Source organism: Drosophila santomea, chromosome 2L (genome assembly GCF_016746245.2).
Source record: "Drosophila santomea strain STO CAGO 1482 chromosome 2L, Prin_Dsan_1.1, whole genome shotgun sequence".
In the NCBI taxonomy this organism is placed as follows: domain Eukaryota; kingdom Metazoa; phylum Arthropoda; class Insecta; order Diptera; family Drosophilidae; genus Drosophila; species Drosophila santomea.
The window spans coordinates 19,841,668-19,866,420 of NC_053016.2; the positions used below are offsets into that span (position 1 = coordinate 19,841,668).

The 24,753-nt window shown below is 41.1% G+C and overlaps 2 protein-coding genes across 5 annotated transcripts; both read left to right on the top strand.

The window, feature by feature from the left end:
• Nucleotides 1-811: 811 nt before the first annotated feature.
• Nucleotides 812-2,261, top strand: LOC120458438. The gene is made up of 3 exons (XM_039646081.2): nt 812-1,185; nt 1,256-1,357; nt 2,016-2,261. Exons 1-3 carry the CDS (start codon nt 931-933, stop codon nt 2,160-2,162), a joined length of 504 nt encoding a protein of 167 aa, XP_039502015.1. The 5' UTR covers nt 812-930; the 3' UTR covers nt 2,163-2,261.
• A 1,492-nt stretch (nt 2,262-3,753) lies between these two features.
• LOC120452106 (G1/S-specific cyclin-E) lies at nt 3,754-23,756 on the top strand. Of its 4 annotated transcripts, none has more exons than XM_039636185.2 (6): nt 3,754-4,183; nt 11,096-11,223; nt 14,014-14,377; nt 21,118-22,388; nt 22,454-22,679; nt 22,801-23,756. In XM_039636185.2, the coding sequence occupies exons 2-6, from the start codon at nt 11,204-11,206 to the stop codon at nt 23,071-23,073; spliced, it is 2,154 nt and encodes a 717-aa protein (XP_039492119.1). In that variant the 5' UTR covers nt 3,754-4,183; nt 11,096-11,203; the 3' UTR covers nt 23,074-23,756. The 4 variants fall into 4 exon arrangements, with proteins under 4 accessions (XP_039492119.1, XP_039492127.1, XP_039492125.1 ...); XM_039636193.2 differs by having other exon boundaries at nt 3,754-4,013; XM_039636191.2 differs by lacking the exon at nt 3,754-4,183 and adding an exon at nt 5,412-5,568.
• The last annotated feature ends 997 nt before the right edge of the window (nt 23,757-24,753 follow it).

A 24,753-nucleotide genomic window follows, 5' to 3' on the forward strand; every position in this document is an offset into this window, starting at 1 on the left:
AAATATATTTTTGAAGTACTTAAAATTATTTAGAATAAAACTTATACTTTATAACTTAAATATGCTATTTTGGTATCCTCAAATTAAATTCGCACGATATACAGTCACTATAATATATGTTATGCATTGGACAGTCAAACATTCGGTTAACGCAGGTGTTTTTTAAGTAGCTATGTACATATGTACATATTGGGTAAAACCAGGCAACAGAGCAGACAAATAAATGACGAAGTAGTTAATGTTGATTGTTTATTTGCTGTGGAGTTGGTAGGACGGACACGCTAGATCAAACGATTCTAAAGCCTGGCTTTTTAACGGGGTTTATATACATTTTGTATGTGTTTGCTTAAATTAAGGCGTCTGTTGTGTACTTTGGAAATCTTTTAATACCGTTGCAGATTTTAGTTGGTAAGTAGGAAAGCGTATATTATTTTGCTTCATAGGAATAATCATATAGTAAGTAAAGTGAATACAAATAAATAAATGAATAAGCTGTTGAATTTGAAATGGTATAGTCGAGTTACGAGTGCAAGGTAGAAATTAAATTTATTTTTGTTAACAAATAATAAAAATAATAAAAATAATAAAGAAAGAACGAATTTTTTAAATTTTTTTTTTTTAGATTTTGGCATGTTTGTAGAAGAATATATATAATATACATATGTATATGCTTTAAGGGTACTTATGGGTTCTTCTATATGTTGCATACTATTCAACGGATCTAGTATACCCTCGTAGAGTAACGAGTAACGAGTACAAAAAAGTCCACAGTTCGGTCCCGTGCGGAGCAGTTTCTGGTATATTTGAGAGTGCGGCCACACTGGCGACAACAGCTGTTCTGTTTTTCCATTGTCGCTGTCCGATTAAATTATACAATTGTTGGCGTTTTCGGACGTCCACATCGCAGAGTCCACGAACAAACGGTGCAAAATGGTAGCTGGTGGTGCCTCGGAAACGGGCGGCGTGAAGCCGATGGTCATTGCGGGCCGCATGGTGCGGGAGCGGGAGCGCCTGATTGGCATGTCGCCGGAGGAACGCGCCTGGCGCAAACAGTGGCTGAAGGACCAAGAGCTGCACCATGGACCGCGCAAGGTGCCCGCCCTGGAGCTGGAGCTGAACAACCCCATCAAGCGCTTCTACCGCGCTCCCCTGGACAAGGTCTGCAATGTTTTGGAGCCCGTCCTGGTAAGTTATTGTCGTGGGTATTATGTAATCAAGTTTTTGACCGGAGGAGTATCCGTTCCCCCACCTGCAGGGCTTCCAGAGGGCGTTCACAGTGCGCTACTGGACCGGAAAGGCTCTTCTCGCCCTCACCGGAATCTACGCCGGCGCCTACTACTTCAAGTACAACCAGAATGTGAGTAATGGGCTAAGGATTCAAGTTGGCTTAGCCATAAGTCATTCCATGCAAACTGGTGCCAGATACCTAAGAGTAATAGATCAACCAAAGTTACTCCAGAAAAATTCGTAGGGAAAATAATTTCAGGACTAGAGTGTTAAATATAACAATAAGAAAAGGATGTCCTCATACAATGACGTAGTTTAAAATTATAATTTTATAACGCCATGTAAAGAATTTTAAATATATACATAGATGTACATATTTAAGCATGCACAAAAGCAGGGACTTAAGTATTGACACTACAACTTCAGATTTAAACTAGCACTGTTATGAACTGGCAAAAACTGTAAAAACCTTGAAAAACTGATTAAGTTTTTATCAGCGGATATCTTAAATATTTTAAATTGGCAGATTGGACAAAATTATTTTAATAGATTTATAAAGATCTCTTAGTATATATAATGTCAACGAAAGCTATCAAAGCCATTCCAAAGTTAAGATAGTCTTAAAATTTACATTTGTGACTCGGTAAATTAAGGAAATTCGATAAAATTCCTGAGGCTGCAAGCCTACATAAGCAAGTTAATAAGATCTCCTTTCTTCAACAAATTTACTGCTTCATCGTTTATACTACATAATTATAGCTAAATGAACGCCTAACCTTTTATTTAAGGATTGGACCCGGAAGGGCGGCTTTCGTGTGATCCACTCGCGCAAGCAGTGCGTGCCTGGAGATGAGGGCTATCCCAAGGTCTCCGATCGATCGGCGCCATCCGATTACGCGGCTCGCGGATTCAACGAGTCGCCTCTGAAAGCTTGAAGATCTTCCCCGAGCTGGCTTAGTGATTTTGCTTAAGTTTGAAACGTAAATTAATAATATCAAAACAAAAATCGCAATAAATATGGAAACAAAAACACAGAGGAGGAGATTGAGAGTGGATTGTGGTTTTGCCATGGCTTCGCTGCTGAAGAAGAGGTTTTTCTGCTGCGCTTGGCGGATATTCTTTTTTGGCTGTTACTCTGCCAAAAAGCAACCCTAGCACTTTGGAGGTGTGCTCAATTCGCTGAAATTGTTAATTATCGGCAGCTTTCTTTTATTTGGCTTTTCGAGCTGACGAAGAAACCAGGCAGCGGTCGAAGCTCAAAGAAAATGAGATTTTCTAATCAGGTGTGGCAAATGGCGTTTAATCAAATTAAATATGGCATTTAATCAAATTAAAGCTTGATGATAAAAACGTCCAAAAACGTAAATAATAGTAATAATAGTAATAATAATTAAGTGAAAAAGTGGGCATCAGCAGTAATTAAATTTTTTTTTTAATGTGTCATTAAAGTATTTTTTTGATTAAACTAACAAACTTTTTAAATTTGAAAAGTAATACATTTCACCTAAACTTTAATGTTTGCGTACGAAAATGTAATATCAAACGTGATAAAGTGAATTAATAAAAGAGTACTCAAAATTACAGGTATATAGAAGTGACTAATTGAAAAATACATTTTCAAAACCTAAATCGATCAAAACTCAAAAATATTTATAAGATATAATACTATATAAATAATATGGATTTTTAATCTTCTAAAGAAGTATCCCATTAAAATTCCTGTAGTAACTATAAAAAACTAAATTAACCATAAAGCGCTGCAAGGAAACATCTTCGGTAAGGATTGGAGAATATTGTTAATAAAATGCTTGTTTAATAGATAAAATTGTAATTCAGTAAAGGGGTTTGAAAAACCCCAACAAATTTAAATATTCCGCGCTTATGAACTTGAATTTGTCTGCGTTCTTTAAAGTCTTTACTAGTCTGGTCAACGCAGTATGTGTAAATATGTGAATCAAGCAACAAAGAGTTTAAAAAATATAAAAGCGTGAACTTTTTAAGTACAGCCGTTATCGTTTGAAAAGCGCGCCAAAACATGTAAGCTGCGAGTAAAAATGGAATAGATGGAATAAATAGAATAACAAAATCGTAAGTGTTCTTTCTAAATTTGATTAATAGATACTCGCATGATTAAAATGAATACATAACAATTAAAATATAAGCGAATCGTCCTTACAACTGAAATTACATAATGTAAGTTCTTTGTTGAAAAATCATCAAACCAACATTAAACATTTTGCACACCTTTTATTGTTTCAAATGGAGCGCGCCATAAGGAAAACCCTAATTCCAGATATGAGCACATGGAATATACAGTGCATTAAAAGTCATGTTTAATTGTAAAATAAAGTTATATTCATACAAGGTAAATGAAAACCTGACAACTCCACATCAAAGTGTACAATTAGAGCTTCAAATAACGCGCCCAATAAAAATCCCGCGACGCGATCGGCCGAGGTGGCAACGCTGCTACCGCTAAACATCGACTCTCTTTGCGCCGTGTGGCCAGATGATTATGGCCTTTTTTTATTGTGTGACTATTTGCTCTTTCTGCGCTGGTCGAAATATCCGATCGCTGCTTCGCTCTCTCGATTTCGATCTCGTCGCAGTGCCGTATGTCGATTATTGTGTTACTTTCGAGTCGCTGAAAAGGCCGAAAAAGTGTGCTTGCGCCTAAATTAAAATTGTGCTGGCCAACGGCGATCGCATCGAATTGGCCTTGACTGGCGTGGGGTTGACCTGGCCGTGAAAAAGACCGCAGAACCACGAGAAAACGACCCAGAAAGGTGACAAAAAGGAGGTGAAACTGTCTTGCTGGCTGGCGTGCACTGGTGTGTGTGCGTGCGCGTGTGTGTGTGCGGCGGTGTGTGCAATTTTTTCATCAGCATTCCAGCCCGCGTGTGTTTTTCAGTGTGCAATCCCCCCGAGAATTGGCCCAAATCCTGCCCACCAGCAGGTGAGTGATCCCGGCCATTTGGCCAACTCGATTTGAAGCAGGTGCAGGGTTCAAAAGTTCGTGAACTTGCGTATTGAGCGATCTCCTTTAGGCCTTTTTTCTCCATCTACATTCTACCAGTCGAAAAGTAATGGAAAAAAAAAACGTGAGCAGCGACGTCGACGTTTTTTTCCTCTCTCTATGTTCCCCTGCCCCTTCGCTCCTCTCGCGCTCTCTTCCGCGCCTTCTCTTTGTGCGCGCAGCTGTCATCGCTGTCAGCAGCGCGCGGCGACGTTGGGTTCCCGCGCGCGGGAAATCGCCAAGTTCAATCGATTCCATTTTGCCCGAATTAAACGGGATTTTTGATTTTAGTGAAAAATCAGATTCCGCGAGCTTTAATCTTTCAATTGGTTACAGGCACGCATAGGTTTTCATTTAGCTTGTCGGATTAATCAGCTCTCGAAGCTGGTGCCAAAAATGCTCGAATGTTAATCGATGACAACAACAAAGTGGTAGCAGTTTGTTTGGTTTCAGAGCAGCGTTGCCACCTGGTTGGCCCTCAGTCATTTCGTCAGATGTTTTTAGCTTGCATTTTAAAAAAGCTACTAAAAAAGCGTATTAAATAAAGTATTTTAACGGTTCTAAAGAATTAATATGTAAATAAAATTTTACTGAATAAGGAATACACTTAAAGATACTTTTCTTTTGATCTTGAATAATCTTAGAGCAGTCTAAAAATTAAAAAAAAAAAACAGAAATATTAAAATTTAAATATTTTATTTTGTGAAGGTCGTGTATGAATTTTAATGGGAATCTGACACAGAAAAAAATCTGGAGTATTTCCTCTTAACCACGATATATCCCAATAAATCTGCCCTTCTGGCATCCTCGTCAGCTGTTTTTCGACCACCCAGCTGTTTGGCCGTCGAACCTCCAATTGTAGTCTGACTAGCCTGTTGGGGACTCCAATTGCAGACTCCATTCAATAAAATGCGAAGCTTGCCACCAGCGGCTTCATCGCCCCGTCTCGCTCTCTCACGCCCTGTTCTTTGCGCGGGAGATGCTCGCCCCATCTCCGTCGCTCCCCTAGAGTACAACAAAGTTGCCCCCTGTGTTTGTTGCATTTTTTGGCGCTTCGGATCAGCTTGTTTTGGCGCGTTCCTCTTGCACACTCGCCGCAGTCGCCGTCGCAGTCGACGTCGCTGCTTGTGATACCCAGTTCCACCAATTTTTTTCGGTTCAAAGCGATCACTTTGCTGCCGCCGCTCCGCTGCTCGTGAAGTTTTTTCGTGGCCGGCGTGTGACGACGACGACGACGAAAAACTCTTGAAAATCGTTGTTCAATTCCCTTTAAGAAAAACAAGTGAAAACACCGGGAATATCGAGCATTTTCCGCTTATTAGAAGGTAAACCCAATTGCACAATGGTCTGATTGGAAACGGCAATATGAAATTCCGAGTGGAAAAAAATGTATGACGCGTGTGTGGTGTGTGACAAGTGTGTGTGGAACGGTAAAGGAGAGAGTGGAAGAGAACGCAGCGTTTGCCGTCGTGTCTTTGCATTTTTTGCTACAAATACAACATCCTCTCATAAGAAAATTGACACGCTGTAGGATTTAACCGTTGCTTTCTGATTGGCAAGAGACGAGGTGCCCGAGTACCAATGATTACCCGTAAATAGTTCTAGTGTTTAGAAAATTCCAATAAGAGTGCACTATAGCCGAATGTTTCCTATTCGATATTACTGTTATTCAATGGGAAAAAATGGGAAGATCCTATAAAATTGATAAAAGCCAATTCCAATCACTTCTAAGAGTGCACAGAGTTTCTTAAGCTTAATGGGAGTTCAGTGAACTATTGGATTTTTCTTATCATAGAAGGATGGAAATACAGCTTATTGGCTTGCCCTGCTGTCTCGGCCAACTTTCTAATCTTTCTCCCGCCCGAATTGCACTTTTTCCCGCCATTCGCATAGATTTTGGGCGGTAAAACAAAACTGCGCCAGCCCAAACGCCTAATTCGCGCCACTTTGTGTTTCTCCATTCTTTCCCCTATGTTCATTTCATTTATGTACGCTTCCTCCAATAACACACTCAAGCACACACACACTTGGAAGAAATGCGCTTGCTAAGAGAGAGGGGAAGCTCTCTTTCTCTCGCGCTCTTCCGTTTTATTCCAATCAGAACAGCGAGTCAAGTTATTTTCCCCTTCCCAACAACAAACAAAAACGTTTTAGTACTGCGCTACCGACGTCAACGTCAACTGCGGCAGAGGCAGCGACGGCGGGAAAAGTTCAACGCAAAACTTGACGAACACGAAGCAGAGGTCAAAGCAGAATGGGGAAAAAGAGTAAAGAACAAAACCAATTATGTCAAAAGTGGCGCAAAAGTCTTTGGTACACGGAAATTGGCAATAAATTTAGCCCTTGCCCAAAAATCCGTGTTAACATACAAACATATACATACATATTTACATACACATATTTTCACGGCTGTATTTGTCACACATATATTAGTCGAATTTTAATTATTGTAAAATCAGGATGTGTATAATTTTTTACTGAGTAGTAACTCTATGTACGCGGTCCTAACCGATGATGAGTAAACGAGATAGACTGCTTAGTGGAGAATGGAGTTCATTGATATTTCTCTGCAATTTGCTTTCGCTTCCCCTTCTTCTCCACCTTGCTTCGCGCCAACTTCGTTCTCTTCTATTCTCTCCTCTTCTGTTTCCATTTACCTGTCGCAATTCACGATGTTGTTGTTTTCTTCGCAATTTTTTGGTTTCTTTATTTTTTTTTGCATTTTTTGGCGCTTTTTTGCGTTTTTGCTTATTGCGCCCGCCTGGCGGGGGTGTGTGCGGGGATGGGCGTTGTATTGTTGATAGGGTGGATTTTTGTATACTTAATTTTTCGATTATGTCATGATCACGCCGAATATCCGTCTTTTTAGAGTGGATTTGTGGAGTTTAAATCATAGGGAAAAATTCATTTTCTTAGAAGTGATTTTGAAAAAGTAATAGCATTAGTAATGGGAGTTCGAAACTTTGTATATATTTTCCCAATTTTGTCGACCAGGTGATGGGATACTCGTTTGTTTGACCCATCTAAACACTCCTTGCATCACCTATTCAAATCCCCGTCATCACCTTTCAATTCTTCTCGGGATCAAGTGCTTCCCACCTTCGAAAGCGGTAGGTCATCAAAGCATTTTCTAGATGAGAAGAGAACCCAGACTGATCTGGAATATTTTCTCATCATACATGCGTGAATGGTTAATGGAATCACACATATCAACTGGCCTGGCCATATTAAACCGAATTCCTGGTAAAATACCATCAATATTTCTCAATTACAAGTGCGGAATGTTTTACAAATATTACATGCTATCTAAAAGGATGAGTTGTGAATACTAACTCCTTAAAGAAATGGTTCATATGTATATGTGGCCATTTTTATAGTCCATACACATTTTTCTCGCTGCGGCAGAAGAATCCGATTCGGAATCGGAATGAGGTGAAGCCGTATGTATGAGGGCAGGAACAACAATGATAAACAGTTTCCAGTTATTCCCAGACAAACAAAGGATAGTCCGACTGGCGAGTTTGGGAGCTGGGCGCGGGGAACACAGGACGCAGACCACTTGAGCTGGCTGAATCGCTGTGGGCATCCTTTTAGACGCTGCTAAATATAAACTAAATAGTCAATTGAGCGCGTCCCGATGTCCTAACGGCTACTTCAAGGCCGTCGGTTCCTGGAACTGGAACGCCGCCGCCGTCGTTGCCGCCGCTCCATTCAAGAACTTCGATTTGTTCTCCTCCATCGGCTGGCCCGGCTTTACTTTCACACGCCGTTTTGCCCAGGCGGCGCTCTTCAGATACGCGCACACAGATACTCAGATGCTCGGACTCACAGATACGCTGGTGCGCGCAGTCGAGGAGACCTCGTCGGGGATCGACTTTCCTGTTTTCTTTGGCAGTACCCTGTAGTTAGGGTAGGGGTGGTGTGTGCGACTAAAGCAAAACTCCGATCTTTGGCCAATAGACCGTTAATAATTAAACACATTTAAGGGTTTGACTAAAGTATCGAAGATCTGGTATCGAAATTCCATCATCTTTGCAAAAATATGCCAAAGAGACATCAGTTGTTTGGAGCCCAGCAATTCTCGAAGATAGATTATCATATTAATCAGGTATAGAGTAAAGGAGATATGGTTTGGGCTTTCGTTTTGTGATAATATCATCTCAATGAACTACTCCACCAGTATCCCCAGTACTATGGAGCTCGTGGTTGCACAACTCTTGCAGACTTTCGGTCCTCCGAGTTCCGACTAATTGCAAGAGCTGTGGCCAAACCACAACACAGAGCCACAGAGCCACAGATACCCAGATGCATTCGTATTTATCTCGAGTATCTCAGGAATGTATCTCGCCGCTCCGCATGTGCAGAGCCCAAAATGCAGCCCAAAAGGACGCACAAAAATTGCAGGCCAGACAGTTGAAGACGCCGGATAACTCGAGACCTGTTTTCCCTCTACATATGTATACGAGTATAGTATGGTATATACTTGAAATACATACAAACATTTTTGTATATGTTTTTGCGCTCTCCTTTGCGCATTTTGCGCATTCTTCTTTGCATTGCCTCAAGTTGCATTTCATATTGTATCTCTAGACTTGGTCCCATTTCCTTGTGGGAAATCTTCGGCACAAAGCAAATATTCCACGATGAGGGGCCTTTGCATTTGCCGAAAAAATATTTTCTACACTCGGTTTTCCAGTTAAATGACCTTGGAGGACCCCGTCCAGGTAAACAGATTCACCCATGCATCGTGCACCTTTAATTAGGCGCAGTGAGGAAAGGAAACCCCTAAGTTTATCCGCTCGATCCGCGGCCTTATTCATATTTGTATACCTGTCGCCGCGGATTTCCCCCGAACTCGCAGCCTTCTTCACTTAATCTTCATTAGAGGAAGTTGCAGCCTGTGTGTGGGCAGTTCTTGCAATTAGTTAGGGAACCATCTTAGTCACTGGTATTTGGACAAGAAGAATTGGTCTAGCGATAATACAGTCATTTGTTTGCCAAGATCCCCTGTCAACTGCGTTGTAAAACTAGAGGATATTTGTTTGCATGTATCCTTATTAATGAATATTAATTTTAAACCATTTGTGATAATTATCCCGTGATTTACAAAATATGTAAATATGGATTACATTAATCCGAATACTTATGATCTTAGATTAATAACTAAAACGGGCATTTTTTTATTTTAACTAAAAGATAAATACCATTATTTTCTGTTACTTTGGTTCCTTTTTTTGCGATTACTGTTCAAATGTTGACCTTATTCACTGTTTTAGGCTTTGCACCTATTTAGATGTTCTAAAAAATAGGGTTTTTAGATTTTATAAATATTCCAAAATGACCAGAGAGACACAAGAATTTATAGATCTTTTTCGGAAACTTCATTGTTGTATATGGAATAATCAGGGGGTTGAAAACTAAGAAAGCAAAAATGCTTTAAAAGGAGTTCGGGGAAGAAAAGGGAACCCAATTAATTAGGAGGCATATCCGCAATTAGTGTGAAAATGATGGTTGGAAACAGCAAAATATTGTGCATGAGAAAAGGCAGGAAAACGAAAAGGAAAAGCGAGGCAAAAAGTGAGGAAAATAGACAATTCGTTGCGTAAGAACAAGAAAGTAAGGGAAGAAAGTCGTTGGCTAAAAAGCATTCGCATATGGGGTAGGAAAAAGGTGTCTAACTGAATGGTAGGCCGAAGGGAGGTCCATAAATCGTGGCAAATATAACGCCAGGCCCATATGTCACTCGGCAAAGGAAAATAAATGAAGCAAAGAAGAAGAAAGGAAGCGAGGAGGGGATGGGGAAGGGGAAAAGGAAACGCGACAGGATACAATTAGCGAGGGGGGAAGTCAATTGCAGTTACAAAAGCAACAGCAGAGACATTTCCAGAATCCTTTTAGTTGGGGTAGGACCTTCAACAGCTGCCGCTCCCTTCCCCTTTTCCCCTCTCCCAGCTCCATCCACTCCACTCACCTGCCCCGCATCGCATCGAACTCATCCTGCACTTCTAACAGAAGGTCAGCGATCAACTCTAGCCACAACAGGTGCATCGGGGCAATAAGGACTCCGCTCCTCGATGTAATTAAGCGTTGTAAACCACTAGAAAATGCGGACGTTGCGCATGCGCCGAATGCGATGCACCTGACATTGGTACACTCAAAAAATTTAATTAGCTACTAAGTAATGCATTGGGACATATAGAAGAGGCTTAAACAAGTTAATGCATGCAAGCTTACGGAGTGACATATTTAATAGCACTTTCATTTTTTGTAATATGCCTAGCGTTCTCGCAGTGTAGGGAAAATGCAAATGGAGCAGCTGAAGCTGAAACTGCAGCAGAAGGCATCAATCGAGACTCGTGGAAATTCTATTCTTATAAAAAAGATGACCATTTCGTGACTACCTGTTAAGATGACCCAACCCTAGAAGAGTCTTCCTATTCTTTTTATTTAAGTAATTTGAATATCTTAGACACACTTTGCACCCCAAAGAGGAATATTTACTTTCGTTTGTTTTGCTAAAAGCAAAAAGTTGGTGTATTTATGTTATTCGAGAAAAACTCGAGTAAACAAATTTGTTTGGGGTTTCAAAGCGAGAAAACTCCTCGACCACATGTTGTGTGTGAGTTTCTCTTAAGGATCATATGTTTTTTTTCCACAAGGATCTGCATACAGTGTTGGACTAACTGTTGATAGGTTTGTGAAATCGTAAAAACTCGACAACGCGTCCCATGTGATGACCATAGACCTAGACTCAATTATCTTAATATTTTATATTCGCGTTATAATTTTAAAATTATTTCTTTACAATTGATGACCTATATTAAGTTTATACTTTTTTTAATTTATTTGCAGTTCCTTTTAAGTCATTCAGTATTCTCAAAACATTTCTGCTTTTGACGAGCAGCCTTAAAACCAAATTCAGAATAAACAACCTTGACGGCCTAGTAAGGCCGTACAATTATGGGTTTAAATGCCAAGAGGTAAGTTTATTATGAGCATTTTATTAATTTGAAAAACTTACCGTTAAACAAGTACTCTATTTTTCAAAAAATTCTTGTAAAACTCTTCTTAATATAAATAAAGTCTATATTACAAAACAATAATTTTTGTTATGTTTTAAGCTGTATTAAGGAATTTTATTGTGAAGATGTATTTTTTGTGAAGATCTTAGTTTAAGCGAACCTGCGGTATTTCCTTAGACATTTCCTTTTCCCATCAAACACTTTTCGTGACTTCCATTTCCTCCACAGCTCTGACCAAACTAATTAGCACCCCACATGAATGAGACTCCCCAAAGGTCTATACTACCATTTGTTTCTAACGCTCGGCGACTTCCTGTGGCGACATCCGATCGACTTCCTTTTTACCACTAACTATCCTGGTAGGCAGCGGGCAGAGCGTCTCCCTTTAATTCTCTTAACCAAAAGTGATGTTTATCTAATAGCTATTTCGTAATTATGAAGCGACAGAGCCCAACTGGTTATGCCCGAATACTCCGCGGGAAAGTAGGACCCGCAGGAGCTACAACCGCTCGGGATCCTACTGTTCCAACCTTCTGACTCAAGTGCGATAATCTAAAATGTATTTTCACTGTCAATTTCCAAAAAAGCCATCTGTTTGTAGGTGTTAAAGTCGAAGCAGCGTTGATAACCAAGTGCCGCATTCCTCAACACTCTGCATACCTTTACAGGACCATTGCAGGACCTTTTCGAGGTCCTGCGTGTGATTAGTATATAATTGCGCGCGAAAATGTCATTAGAAAAGTGTTTAGTTGTGGGACGGTTCGGGTCAGCTTGGTCATTCAGAGGGTTGGGTTTTGAGGGGGTTAGTTTGGTCGGGTTGATAATGCTGTCACTGCAGACACACACTTTTTGTGGCTTTTTAAGTCATGTCCTGGACAAAAATTAATTGAGTTTAATATGTTTTCACCCTGCACTATATACTCTTTTACTTGTAGGTGCCTGCGCATGACCATAATTGCATAATTGCCCAGTCATTTGGTTTTGTCAGTTGCGTCCCCTTTTTCCATTCCACATCAACAACATCATCATCATCACCCACTGCCACCCCCTCCGACCCACTGATCACTGCGATCACTTAAGTGATAGTCCATTTTATGGACATATTTCGTGGTCAGCTTGTGTGCGACATAATTATTGGTATGTGTTGCCAAACTATTTCCCTGCCATCTATAACGGAATTTATCAAAAATGTCACGGAAGTTTCGTCTGAGGCTATTCCGATTTCGTTGCATACTTTTGAGGGCATGGAGTAGTACAAGTTAATGTACTATAACATGTTATATTAAATTAACCTATGGAGTTAGGAGCAACCAGTATGGCTCCACATGAAATCCCAGACATAACTGTTTCGTGGATACAAAGTAAACGCATAAATAACTTATTTCTAATCCGAAAGTCGCCGTTCTTTAATTTATCATGTGAAAAAGATCGATCCCTCGATAGTCCACTTATTATCCACTGGACCAGATTCCAGGAACTGCTTCTTGGAAATTCTTCACGTCATCTCCAAGATAGTCACCCTACCCTTTGCTGCCTACAGGGATTCGGATTTGAAAAGGAATAAAAGGGGAAACGAAACCGAAACAAGGTATCTGGCTTTGCCGCAAAGGAAAGGAAACTTTCACCTCGAAATGACAAATTTCAGTTTGAACCCTAAGCCGCGGAGATGACTGGAAACCCCTGACCCCGAAACACTTAGTATACAGAAAGAAAGCGGGAAAAACTTGCAGGCCGCGTGCACGTACGCTCCATTAGTCCTTTCTCGTCATAACTCATTTTTAAGCGATTCCATTTCCTCGTAATTTACTACGTGATTACTTTTTCTTGTTCATTAAACCATTAAACCCGATCGATAGTGCAGGGCAAGGATCAAAACAGGAGGCTGCAGTGCCGAGCCTCTGGCCAAGAAAGAAATGGCTAAAGCATTTGAATTTATGTGCAGCAGCCCTTTTTTGTATTATCCCTTTACACGAGTTCCTTAAGAAGGGTTTTTGGTCCCAAGGGTTAAATTTCGTTTTTTCTCCTGAGCTCCTCGCTCAAATTGCGAAAATTCGCGCATCGAATTGCTTAAAGTGCAGTTGCTTGCTTCGCAACACTTGAGAGTTGAGGCGCAAGGATATAACATCTGTCCTTTGAAGCATAGAAAATGGTATTTTTCCCGTTTGCCAGCCTCTTGCATTATGCTAATGTGCATGCAAATTTGCCAAAATTGCTCTATCTCAAGGAGGAAAGGCTTTCCTCGGGCCCTCACAACGATCCCATTTCCATTTCCCCCGATCAGTCATCTCGATTTCAATTTCCCGGATGTTAAATATTAATGTATCCGTTGGGCGCCTTAATCTCGAGCCTCGCATCGCGATTCGAATGCCGTGTCAAAATTCAATGAATTTATGTTCGTTTCGTTTGTATCTATTTTAGAACGCCCCTATGTGTTTTGCAGCCTTGCCTCCGTGGCATATTGAATTTCTCTATTTTGCAAAAAAGAGGAGAAATTCGAAATAGCTGAGCCCCAGAAAATCGTACTGTGGTTTGGGCTTACCAAAATATGGGGGACGCTTTAGATCGATTTGAAGGAAATATATATGTATAACTATCTATTAACTGCTGTTTAAGGATATTAAATAAAATAATTTGTTGTACTTTTGTGATTTAAACCTTTAGTGTTTAAATGAGAAGTAAAATTAAACATATTTTTTATTAAAGATGAACCACTGTACCAGTGCTAATTCCACTCTCTTTCTTTTCCAGTGTTTCTTCTACCAGCAGCACTGAGCCAAATAACAGCATAGTCACAAGCGCCCCCAGCAACGGAGAAGTCGGCAGCAGCATTGTCGTCGTCGTCAGCAGCAGTAGTAACAGTAGCAGCAGTGTTAGCCCAATCCCAATCCCACAACCAAATCCAAATCCAAATCCAAATCCAAATCCAATCCCAAGCACATCCTCTTCAGCGTCCCAGCGAACCGAAGAACTACCAGGAACATCAGCAGCTTCCAGAGCCGTCGAGATGTGCTCTTGTGATAGCCAGAACATTGCAGCATCCACAGCAGCGACTTCCAATGGCAATGGCAAACGTAAACGGCGTTTAAGCAGCGATTCAAACGAAGATGCCAAGGTACGTAATCCATACGAATCGTACTTTAAACATAAAGCCAGACACAGCAGATAAGTTTTATGAATGAAGTGCTTTATCATGCCATGTGACCTCGTTGAATTTTGCAATCTTATCAGGGAAACGCCAAGAGGGCGTCGCTGACTTCCAAGCAATCTAGGAAGCCGATGATCAACTCATGTGTTGCAAAAGTTCCTATGGACTTGAATTTAATTAAATGTTCACATTACCGACCTATTGAACTCTGGTCGTTCTCTGTTCGCTTAATTCTCGTCCATGGGTGATTTCCTTTTATTGAAATAGAAGCGCGTAGTACGCAATTTGATTCTAGCCTAAAGTAGAGTCTATTTTAATTCAATGATTTGAAGATCCTCGAAGATTATATTTTATAGACTCAACGATTGAGTTTAAGGCTGTAAAATCGAATTTGTTATGATCTAATAATATAAAACTAAGATTATAACTGAACAGCCTGTTCAGTACTTTAATATGGCGTTGATTTCTGAATAATATTAGGGATTTTGAGCAGTAGCCATTTTGTATACTTATCTATTTGATTAGAGTTTCCCAAATGTCTTCATTGATCACCGATCATCGCTAAACAAATCCTTATTTTTGTATGTTTGGCAAACGATCTTTTATTTGTACTTCCATTTGAATGCACAGCCCTTTCTGGTGGCTTCCACTCGCTTGGCTGGCGATCTTCATTTGATCTTTCGCTGCTTGAGTTCTAGCCAAATAAGCCGTTGAGCACGTAGACAGCTACTTGGCACTTTGGCGCTGGCACAATGCAAAGATGAGCCCAAAAATAAACGCTACTTACTGAAAGGGCTCATTTAGCAGCATCCTTGGAAGCCTGGAAGCCTTGAAGTCAGATCTCTTCTCAAGTAGCTGCAATCACAGCGGAGAACAATGGCTTCCTCGTCTCCTGGCGGCTCCTGACGATGGGCAGCTGTGTTGGTGCAAAGGATTTTTTTCAGTGCCACATGAAATATGGAGGGGAGAGAATATTATCCTATACGTGCAATGAACTTGCAGAAATGGTTTTCTTGTTTGTTGGTTTGCTACCCTCTGGAAGGGTATCTTGAATTATACCAGAGTATAGATCGGCTTTTCAGTTCTGGTCTTAATAAATAGGTCCGATTTGTATTTTGTTGTTAACATTTATTTATAAAACAAAAAACTAGAAGGGCTCTTCATTTTTTTGTTCAGTTTAACCTACTTATCAGTTCCTTACAAATATCATGTAGTTGGCTCAAATTGAGAATATTTCATACAAGGGTATTTAACCGTCTGCTGCTGAAAAAAAAATATCTTCCTGGATTATTTTTTGCTGTTTTTATTTTTTGTTTTTGCAACGTTTCTGCGCCTGCTTCCCTGCCGAACAAATGTCATTCCCTTACGAAAAAAGTGGATGGCAAGGAAGTGTTTGGCCCCCTCGAGGCGAACTTCGTTGAGTAAGGGAATTCTGAAGGGTCTTTGGCAGTATGCCGCGCATATGCACGCCAGGACAAAAGAGCCGGAGCAGGCGCAGGAGACGCAGAACAAGGACAGAAGGCGTCGTCGCGCATGCGCGCACACCTTGAGCCCAAGTCCGAGTTCTCCAGGGGTGGGTTTTCCGAAGTCAAGGCGGCGGCAAATGTCCGTTAGGGCCGTGGTAAGAATTTGAAATTGCGATAGTTATAGGTTAGCTTGAGGCAGAAGAACTAGATCAAGACAGTATCAAGGGATCGTGGTGACTACCGGAATGGGACAGAGCTGAAACCGCAACACACGAATGAACCAATGGAGGGGTTGAGCAACGCCTTATCCTTTTCAAGGATCACTGGGCCGAGTTCTTCCCTTTCCTTTCGCCTCTAATTAAATATTCATCGAGACGACATTTGCTTCTGCAGAAGATTCGGCGCATGAATAATGCTTTCCAACTGGGTTGCATTTTGCTACCCCGTTTCGGGACATGTTATCCTTATGCAAATGCGTTGCCCGATCCTGCGACGTCTGCTCATTAGATTTCCGTTAAACTTTTATGCAAATCATACGGCTCCTTCGTAAAACTCTTGTGTCATCTGCTTTCGGGACACTTACAACGCTCCTGCTTCGGAATGCGGTCTTGAAATATTATACAATATTTGTTTTGCTGCTGGCACAGGATCAAAATTATGGTATTATTTTACCAATTTGTCAGTGTAATGTAAACCCCTTTTTCTTACTCTTTACATGGCAGGCATGAAATCGGCGAAAGTTCTTTGTCTTTTTTTGGGAAACTTCTATGTTTCTTTTGTCCCGATTTCTCAGAAAGGGGAGTTGGGTTGCGTTCGCCCGGGTTTCCTTGCGATGCAATCAAGTGCGGGTCTTGATTTCTGTCAAGTCAGTATCGGGACATTGTGGGAAACTGAATTCAAGTTTCTCTTTCCCAGATTGTATCCCGGTTTGGGATCACGCATCGCCTGCTTTGTTATTCAAAGTTTTTGATTTCAGAGAGGATTTTATTTAGCTGGAGGTAAACAAGAGATAGAAGTACGCTTGGGGAGCGATCTGTTTTCAGATTAATTACACACAAGATTCTTCTGATAAAAAACTAGTTTTTGATCAGATAAGGTTTGAAAACATAACTAGGCCAGGATACATAAATCATATGATATTATATTTTGTAAAGCTCCTAAGCGTGTGCAAATAAACTTATTTCAGTGACTATATCCATCACCGAAGATGTTCACATATCCCCTAAAGGAAAATGTCTTTCCTGGGCATTAATCAAACTCATTTTTCGCATACAAATTCATTCGCGGTTTGTCCTTTGTCCACTTACCCTCCTCCCGATTCACCAATGGGTTATGCTTTAATTCGTTTTGTCATGGATCTAACCAATTGCATGATTAATTACATGTCCAAGCTATTTCACCGTCCCTTTTGGCCACCGAATTTTTTCATTTCCCCGATGATAAATGTCACCGCGAAAGTGATGTGTTGGATTAACCCTTTCTTGACTGACCAGGGGTCAGTTGAATTGGTTGGAAATATGAGTGTTTATTATGGTCCTTCAGGGATTTGTCCTCTAGCATGTTGTTTGCATACCATTTATTAAAAGCAGAGCAACGGCGATGTCCCGAAAGTGGACAGGACTAGAGCTAATTTTGAATGATCATTGGGGCAATTGTAATTTGTCAGCTTTTTGAGTCCTTCATGAAAATGAAATATTTGAAAACAAAACCCGAGCTTGATCCTGAATTTCGAAGAACTGCAAACTGAAAAAATATAAACAACTACCGCACAAGGTAGACAAAAATTAAATGTTATCAAAAGACTTGGGGGAGAATTGAAAAAAAAATGTAAGAAAGAAAGATAAAAGGAAACAACAATGCAGCATATTACACGAATGCAGCGGTGAAAAAGTTACACCTGGACCCACGCAAAGGTCTGAAAACTAAAGGTGTTTCGGTTTCGAGCAGACGGCCGTCGAAAGATTACGACACATAAGCGCAGGACTTTATAAGGTAGGCAAAAGGGAGAGGGAGAGAGACACAATGGGGCACCAGGACATCGAGTATTGAGGTTGACGACGCAGCAGAGGTTGTCGCCTAACAATCGAATCGCTTCTTGACTGCTTTTCGTATGTACCCATAACTCGAGGAACTGCATCATCTGTCCCTGGCGACCCATGGTCTCCCTCCCAGTGAGATCTCGAGAGATGTTTTTGGGTGCCATTTCTTGTGGGCTGCGATTTTGAAGGAGCTGATCGAGATGTGAAGGACGATTGCAGCAGCTGCCTCCTTGAAGTAGGGACTTAAATCCTTGAGGCAGCGGCGGCGGTGGCGGTGGCTTAAGGGCAACAACCCAGTTTAACCCTTGTTAAACTTGGGATGCAACCCTCCGGGTCCATAGTGGTCCAGATTCCAGCCCACTTTACAGTTCACTAATTTCTCACACTCCGCCGATCTTTCTCTTGGAATCCGTCATGTCGTTGAGTAAACTGGGAATTTTGATGCATAATCTTTCTGATTCTATAACGCTTGACCAAATCCAAACGGCAGATGCAATGTCCACGCACCAAAAGGAAAAAGATGTGAAATAATAAGGCTAGAGGTGCAGAATGTCCATTGTGCAGGGAGATGGCTTCTTAGGCCATTGCACGCTTTGATTTTAATTACATTGCATCTGGGTGCCTTGACATGTGTCCATGTTCATGTCCATGTCCATATCCATGTCCGTTTTCATTTTGGTTTTTGTTCTACGATTGCCATTCCCGGTTACCTACTTCATCTTCTGCTCGGAGGGTTGTTGCAGTTTGATGGCCAGAAGAATAAGAAATTAAATTTGTCATGCGTCTTGGACCTTTCTGTCTTGCCTCAAAAAAAATGTATTTATCCTCGACTCCAGGAGGGGAGTTCTGCTCGGTATGTTTGTCGGGAAAAGGCAAACCTACTCAGACAATTAAAATTGTCACATAAATATCGCAATATTTTCCCCATTTTTGCCCAAGGAATTATGTGAAAATCTTGGATGGACAGCAGGGTTGGTTGCAATTGTTAGGCTTTTACGACGTGTGAGATTGACTGTTAAGAAAGTTGATGAAATGCAGTCGGTATTTGATAAATTATTTGGTGTGCACACCTTTTTCAACCAAAGGAAAGATCAACTCCAATCATAAACCGGAGGATATTGCGGAAAAAATTGATTTGGATCATGGATTTAATATCTTTTGTATTAGTTTATTGCTAATTTAATGGCCAGATATGGCAATTTTAAATATTTGTAATATATATTTTTTAGTGTATTTTCTTATAAAGTTACCCGCCCAGCTGGTACTTTATAAATTTAAACATTCAAAACGAACTAACAATGCTTTTATTAAACAGTTTAAATAGAGAAGTCTAAGAAACAATAGTTTTGTTGAACTGACTTCTGAAACTTTGCCAAACTTTTTTTAATGGAAATACACTCGTAAATGTATTTTTTATGATATCAGCAATCCAACCGAATGGCATCTGTGTCCCATGCTGAATACATTTTATTGTACTTAGGGACTTTCTGATTTTGGCTTCTGTTTTCCATCATCTGTCTGCAAGAACAATGGTCAAGGATCTCGATTGTTTTCGATTTTCGTTACTATTTTCGGTTTCTTTTTTTTGTGTCATTTTTGTGCTCTAATCTTATAAGTGACTGAGGTTCCATTAGGATCGCTCTACTTTGGCTTTGGCACCGCCCCATCCCTCTGATCAATGCCAAAAGATAATTTATTTTTTGTAGCCTCCAAAATGCAGGATGGTTTTAATGCAGCCGATGGCAGCTCGAGCCAAAAGCTATGGTGCTAGCGAAAAGTAATTTATATACTCCCTATGTACTATTATGGTGGTTATGAGAGTTATGTACATACATAGGTAGTGATTTTCTAAACGTCTTGCGTCTACCTGGACGAATATGTTGACAAAAATAATTGTAAAAAGGATCTGGAGCCACAGCCGTCTGTGGGATTTGTTGTTGGGCTGATGGTGATAAACACCCAGAGGCGAAAAATGCAATGCTGCAAAGGCAAAAACAACATAAGTCGTCGTCGTCTCAAGAAGTACGGATATCTTCGGGAACCAACCCCCGAGGAAAAGGGACGGCAAGTTGGTTTGGCGATCCTGTTTTACCGCTGTTGTTGCAGCAGTAGACGAAGAAAAGCAACCCCTATTTTTGAGACCGTTGCATTCGTTGGGCAGGATAACGACGATCGGGAATCGGGGAATTCGGGGATCGGCGATCTGGAACGGTGAACGTCGAGCTCAGTTGCACAGCGCATGTCAACGCGATTGGTACTCGATCCAGTCAAGAGCGGAGTTAACTAAAAATAAAATAAAATAAATATACAAGATACAAAATACGAAATACCCATACGAACTGAAACCAAAATCAAAATTATTCGTTGCCAAGTAGCCAATGTTAAGACTGATATATATATTTATACAAACCACACACAGCGAGTGCAAAGAACTAATTTAAGAACCGGATTCGCCAAGATCACCCACCAACAACAACTAAAAGAAACAAAAAACGAAGCCAAAAATGTTTTAATGCTATAACCAAAAATCTGTTTGCACAATTATTTAATCATACCAAAGAAGCAACGCAACAAATTATTTCCAAAGACTGCTACTAAATTTATAACATCAAAGCAAAAAGTGCAATAAACGACATCGTGTTGATTATACAAAAAATATCCAAAAGAAACAAAGATCAAAACGAAACCCGTTTCCACGAGAAAATCCAACCAAGTGCTATTGTCTTACCTCCATGCCATTCCATAGTCCTTGATCTTTTGTGTGAACTCCTGGCTTTCATTTTGTGCGGGTGCATTGGGTCCAGCAGTAGTCCATCTATCAAGGATTACCAATTTTGACAGGCGTGCCCACATAAATTTCTCCAAACCTCCTTCGCTAATTAAATTCGGAGCACGTTTCTAATTCCTCCACCCGTGGGATCCTGTTCTCGACTTGAGTATCCTCTCTACTCATTTGTTCATGTTATTATGAAGTTGGAACAGAAGCGCAAATTTATTGAAATGGTAATGGTCGCTCGCTTACATCTTTCACAAATATGAACTAGTACTGTAGAATGTAATATCTGAAGTCAATCGTTAATTGCCCAATAATCACATGTGATTCGACTACTATCTTATTAATCATACAAACTCTAGTTTATTAAAAAGAGATGGTGGTTTACTTAGTTTACTCATCATTTACTTTACTCTGCTTCATTTTAAGGACCCTGAACTCGGTTTTGAGCCTCCATCAGCCAAGCGGCAGCAGCGACTGCCCGCTCTGTACGGCAGCGACCAGGGCAATCTTTCGTCGGTGGCCTCTTCGGTATACACCTCGCCCGTTGTCTCGGTTGATGGCCAGAGCACCCAGGAGCTGCTCAGCATACGTAGCTCACCGGCCGAGGAGCTCCCGGAGGCGCCACATAGTCCGCTGCCGGACAGCCCGGACAGTCCGCCGAGTCCAGATCGTGGAAGCAAGCAAACGCCAGTGATGGTGCGCTACGCAGTGGAGCAGGTGGTGACCACTACGGGGGTCACACAGAAGGCGGAGGACGATGACCTTTTGGACGATAGCTGCGAGGACTATTCGTACGACGAGGATGAGGAGGATGATGTCGAGGAGGACGATGACGACGAGGAGATCTACTCTTCCACAATTTCTCCAGCCTCCTCTGGCTGCAGTCAGCAACAGGCGGTGAATGGAGAGTGTACTCCCGGCCTGTCGAATCATCAGGAGCAGATCCAGCATCCGGTCAGTGACTTGATGATCAATATGCGGGCGCCCATGTCGCCGGCGGTGGAGAACGGTCTGCGCCAGTGCCCACTCCCTGCACTCGCCTGGGCTAACGCCGCCGATGTTTGGCGCTTAATGTGTCATCGGGATGAGCAGGACTCGCGTCTGCGCAGCATCTCGATGCTGGAACAGCATCCCGGACTGCAGCCACGTATGCGAGCCATCCTCTTGGACTGGTTGATCGAGGTCTGTGAAGTTTACAAGCTGCATCGTGAGACCTTCTACTTGGCCGTCGACTACCTGGATCGCTATTTGCATGTGGCGCACAAGGTGCAGAAGACACACTTGCAGTTGATCGGTATCACCTGCCTGTTTGTGGCCGCCAAGGTAGAGGAGATTTATCCGCCAAAGATCGGGGAGTTTGCTTATGTGACGGATGGTGCCTGCACAGAGCGGGACATCCTTAACCACGAGAAGATCCTGCTGCAGGCGCTCGACTGGGACATCAGCCCTATTACCATAACCGGCTGGCTGGGCGTCTATATGCAACTGAATGTGAACAACCGCACACCGGCCTCGTTCTCCCAGATTGGCAGGCAAAAGGCCGCGGAGGCGGACGAGGCCTTTATATACCCGCAATTCTCTGGCTTTGAGTTTGTGCAGACGTCACAGCTGCTAGATCTGTGCACCCTGGATGTGGGCATGGCCAACTACTCCTATTCGGTGCTGGCTGCCGCCGCCATCAGTCATACATTTAGTCGGTAAGTTAGCTGGAGCATATTTCCCATACGAATTTGTTATTTTACCGAATATTTTTCGATTTTAGCGAGGCGGCTTTGCGCTGTTCTGGCCTGGATTGGCAGGTGATTCAACCTTGCGCTCGCTGGATGGAGCCATTCTTCCGAGTGATCTCCCAGAAGGCCCCCTACGTGCAGCTGAACGAGCAGAATGAGCAAGTAAGCAACAAATTTGGCCTGGGCCTCATCTGCCCCAATATTGTCACTGACGACTCGCACATCATCCAAACGCACACTACAACCATGGATATGTATGTAAGTATCTAAGTATATATAAAACATGTGCATACGTCCAAAAGTGTTGCATGCTTGATACGCCCTGAGCATATAGCGTACTTTATACCTTCAGTTACTTATTGAAACTTCTACCTTTCAGGACGAAGTGCTAATGGCCCAGGAGGCGGCGCATGCCATGCACGCTAGGATTCAAGCTTCCCCGGCCACCGCGCTACGCGCTCCCGAGAGCCTACTGACGCCTCCGGCCTCTAGTCACAAACCGGACGAGTACCTGGGCGATGAGGTCGATGAGACGGCGGCCAGGAGCGGCATCTCTTCCACAACGACTTGCTGCAGCACTGCCAGCAACAAGAGCGTCATGAGCAGCAGCAAAAATTCGGTTACCAGCTGCAGCAGTAGAAGCAATCGCTGAGAGATTGGCACTGATCTTGGCCATCATCCTCTCACACTCACCACACCCGCCCAAACAGTCTTTACGTTAAGTGTTTCTTATATTTAAATTATTTTTGTTAAGTGAAAAGTTATTAGTTGCCTAATTCCTATGCTAAAAACATATTTAATTTGAAATTACCCACGCGTTCTTGATTCTCAACTCGCGCTACAATCATTTTCCTCGCTCAGTTTAATATTTAACTTTGTGTATTTATAGAAAATCAGAAATATAATTTTTAATGTACACTATCTATAATGCGCTCAAGCATATATATACACACACTTAGAGTATAGACCAGGCAAAACTAATTAATCATTAGAATATTACCTGCTAGAATGGAACATAACACTATCCAGCATTCACTCACAAACTGAGTTGGGCTCCTCAAAAATGAAAAAAAAAAACTTTGTTCGCAATCAGACATGTCCAGCTGTTAGTCAGTCATTCATTATCAATCACCAAGCAGCAACTAACAAAACTAAACTGACAAACAGGAGAGGGGCAGCAGAAGCCCAGAACACAATACTTGACTAACCAACTAAATTTAGCATGTAAGTCGAGGTAATCCCACTAACCCTTCTTATGCATTTCATTCGACCATTAATACTACTAACAATGAATCAACAAACAAGACAAGTCCACAGCTGACATGGAGTGACAAAGAATATGGCAATGGAAGAAGTAAAGAAATATATATTCATGAATTGAACCCCCAGAACAGACTATGTATTCATATACATCATTGTACAATTGTTTTAATTAGACTAATTTGCCATAATTTGCTAAGCAAATATATCATGTACATAAAACAAAACGCACAAAAACAAGAATTCACCGTAACTGAAACGCATATAATATATTATTATATAAGTGTACAATTCTTTATATGGCTTAAAATATTTTATGTACATTCAAAAGGCAACCATGCAGAGTAGAAAAATATTATTATTCGTTAGTTTAGGCGTAAATAACATGTAAGTGTTCATACAATTAAGGCTGGAATGAAAACAAAAACAAACAAAAAACAACTTAAAGAAAAGCAAACAAAAAAATAGAATCTATGTTTTATTTGTAGTTTTAAAAGCAATAATCATTTTAAAATTATGAAGTTGATTTTAACTAATTTCAGAACTACGCTTATATTCATGATTTGGTGTTAATAAATATCGCAAAATCATAAACTAAAAAAATCAAGTGGAATTAAATGAGTAAATAAATATACTTTTGTAAATAAAATCAATTCAAATGTTTAATTTTTCAAGGGATCCAGTTGGCAACCCAACATGGTAAATATGTTTACAAAAAAAATGGCACACCATCATTATATAATATAAAAAATAGAAATATGAAATACGCAAAAATAGGCAGTCCTTTCATTTTGTCACAAAATTTTTGCCTTCATTATATACAAATATATGGGTAATTTACTATCTGTAGGTCATTTCAGAAGCTACTCTGTTTAATGAAACACCATTCAAATGAACCGCTTTATATTTCAAATAAAGGCGACACTTACCAACGGTTGATCTTTATATCGTTCATATCGATATCATTGCTAACTGCTAACATTCTAAACCGCTAGCGATGTGGTAGAGGTTAACAGAGGGTAACGAAGTCATCTGGCAGCACTGGCGGAAAGCAACCCCTACCGTTTTGACC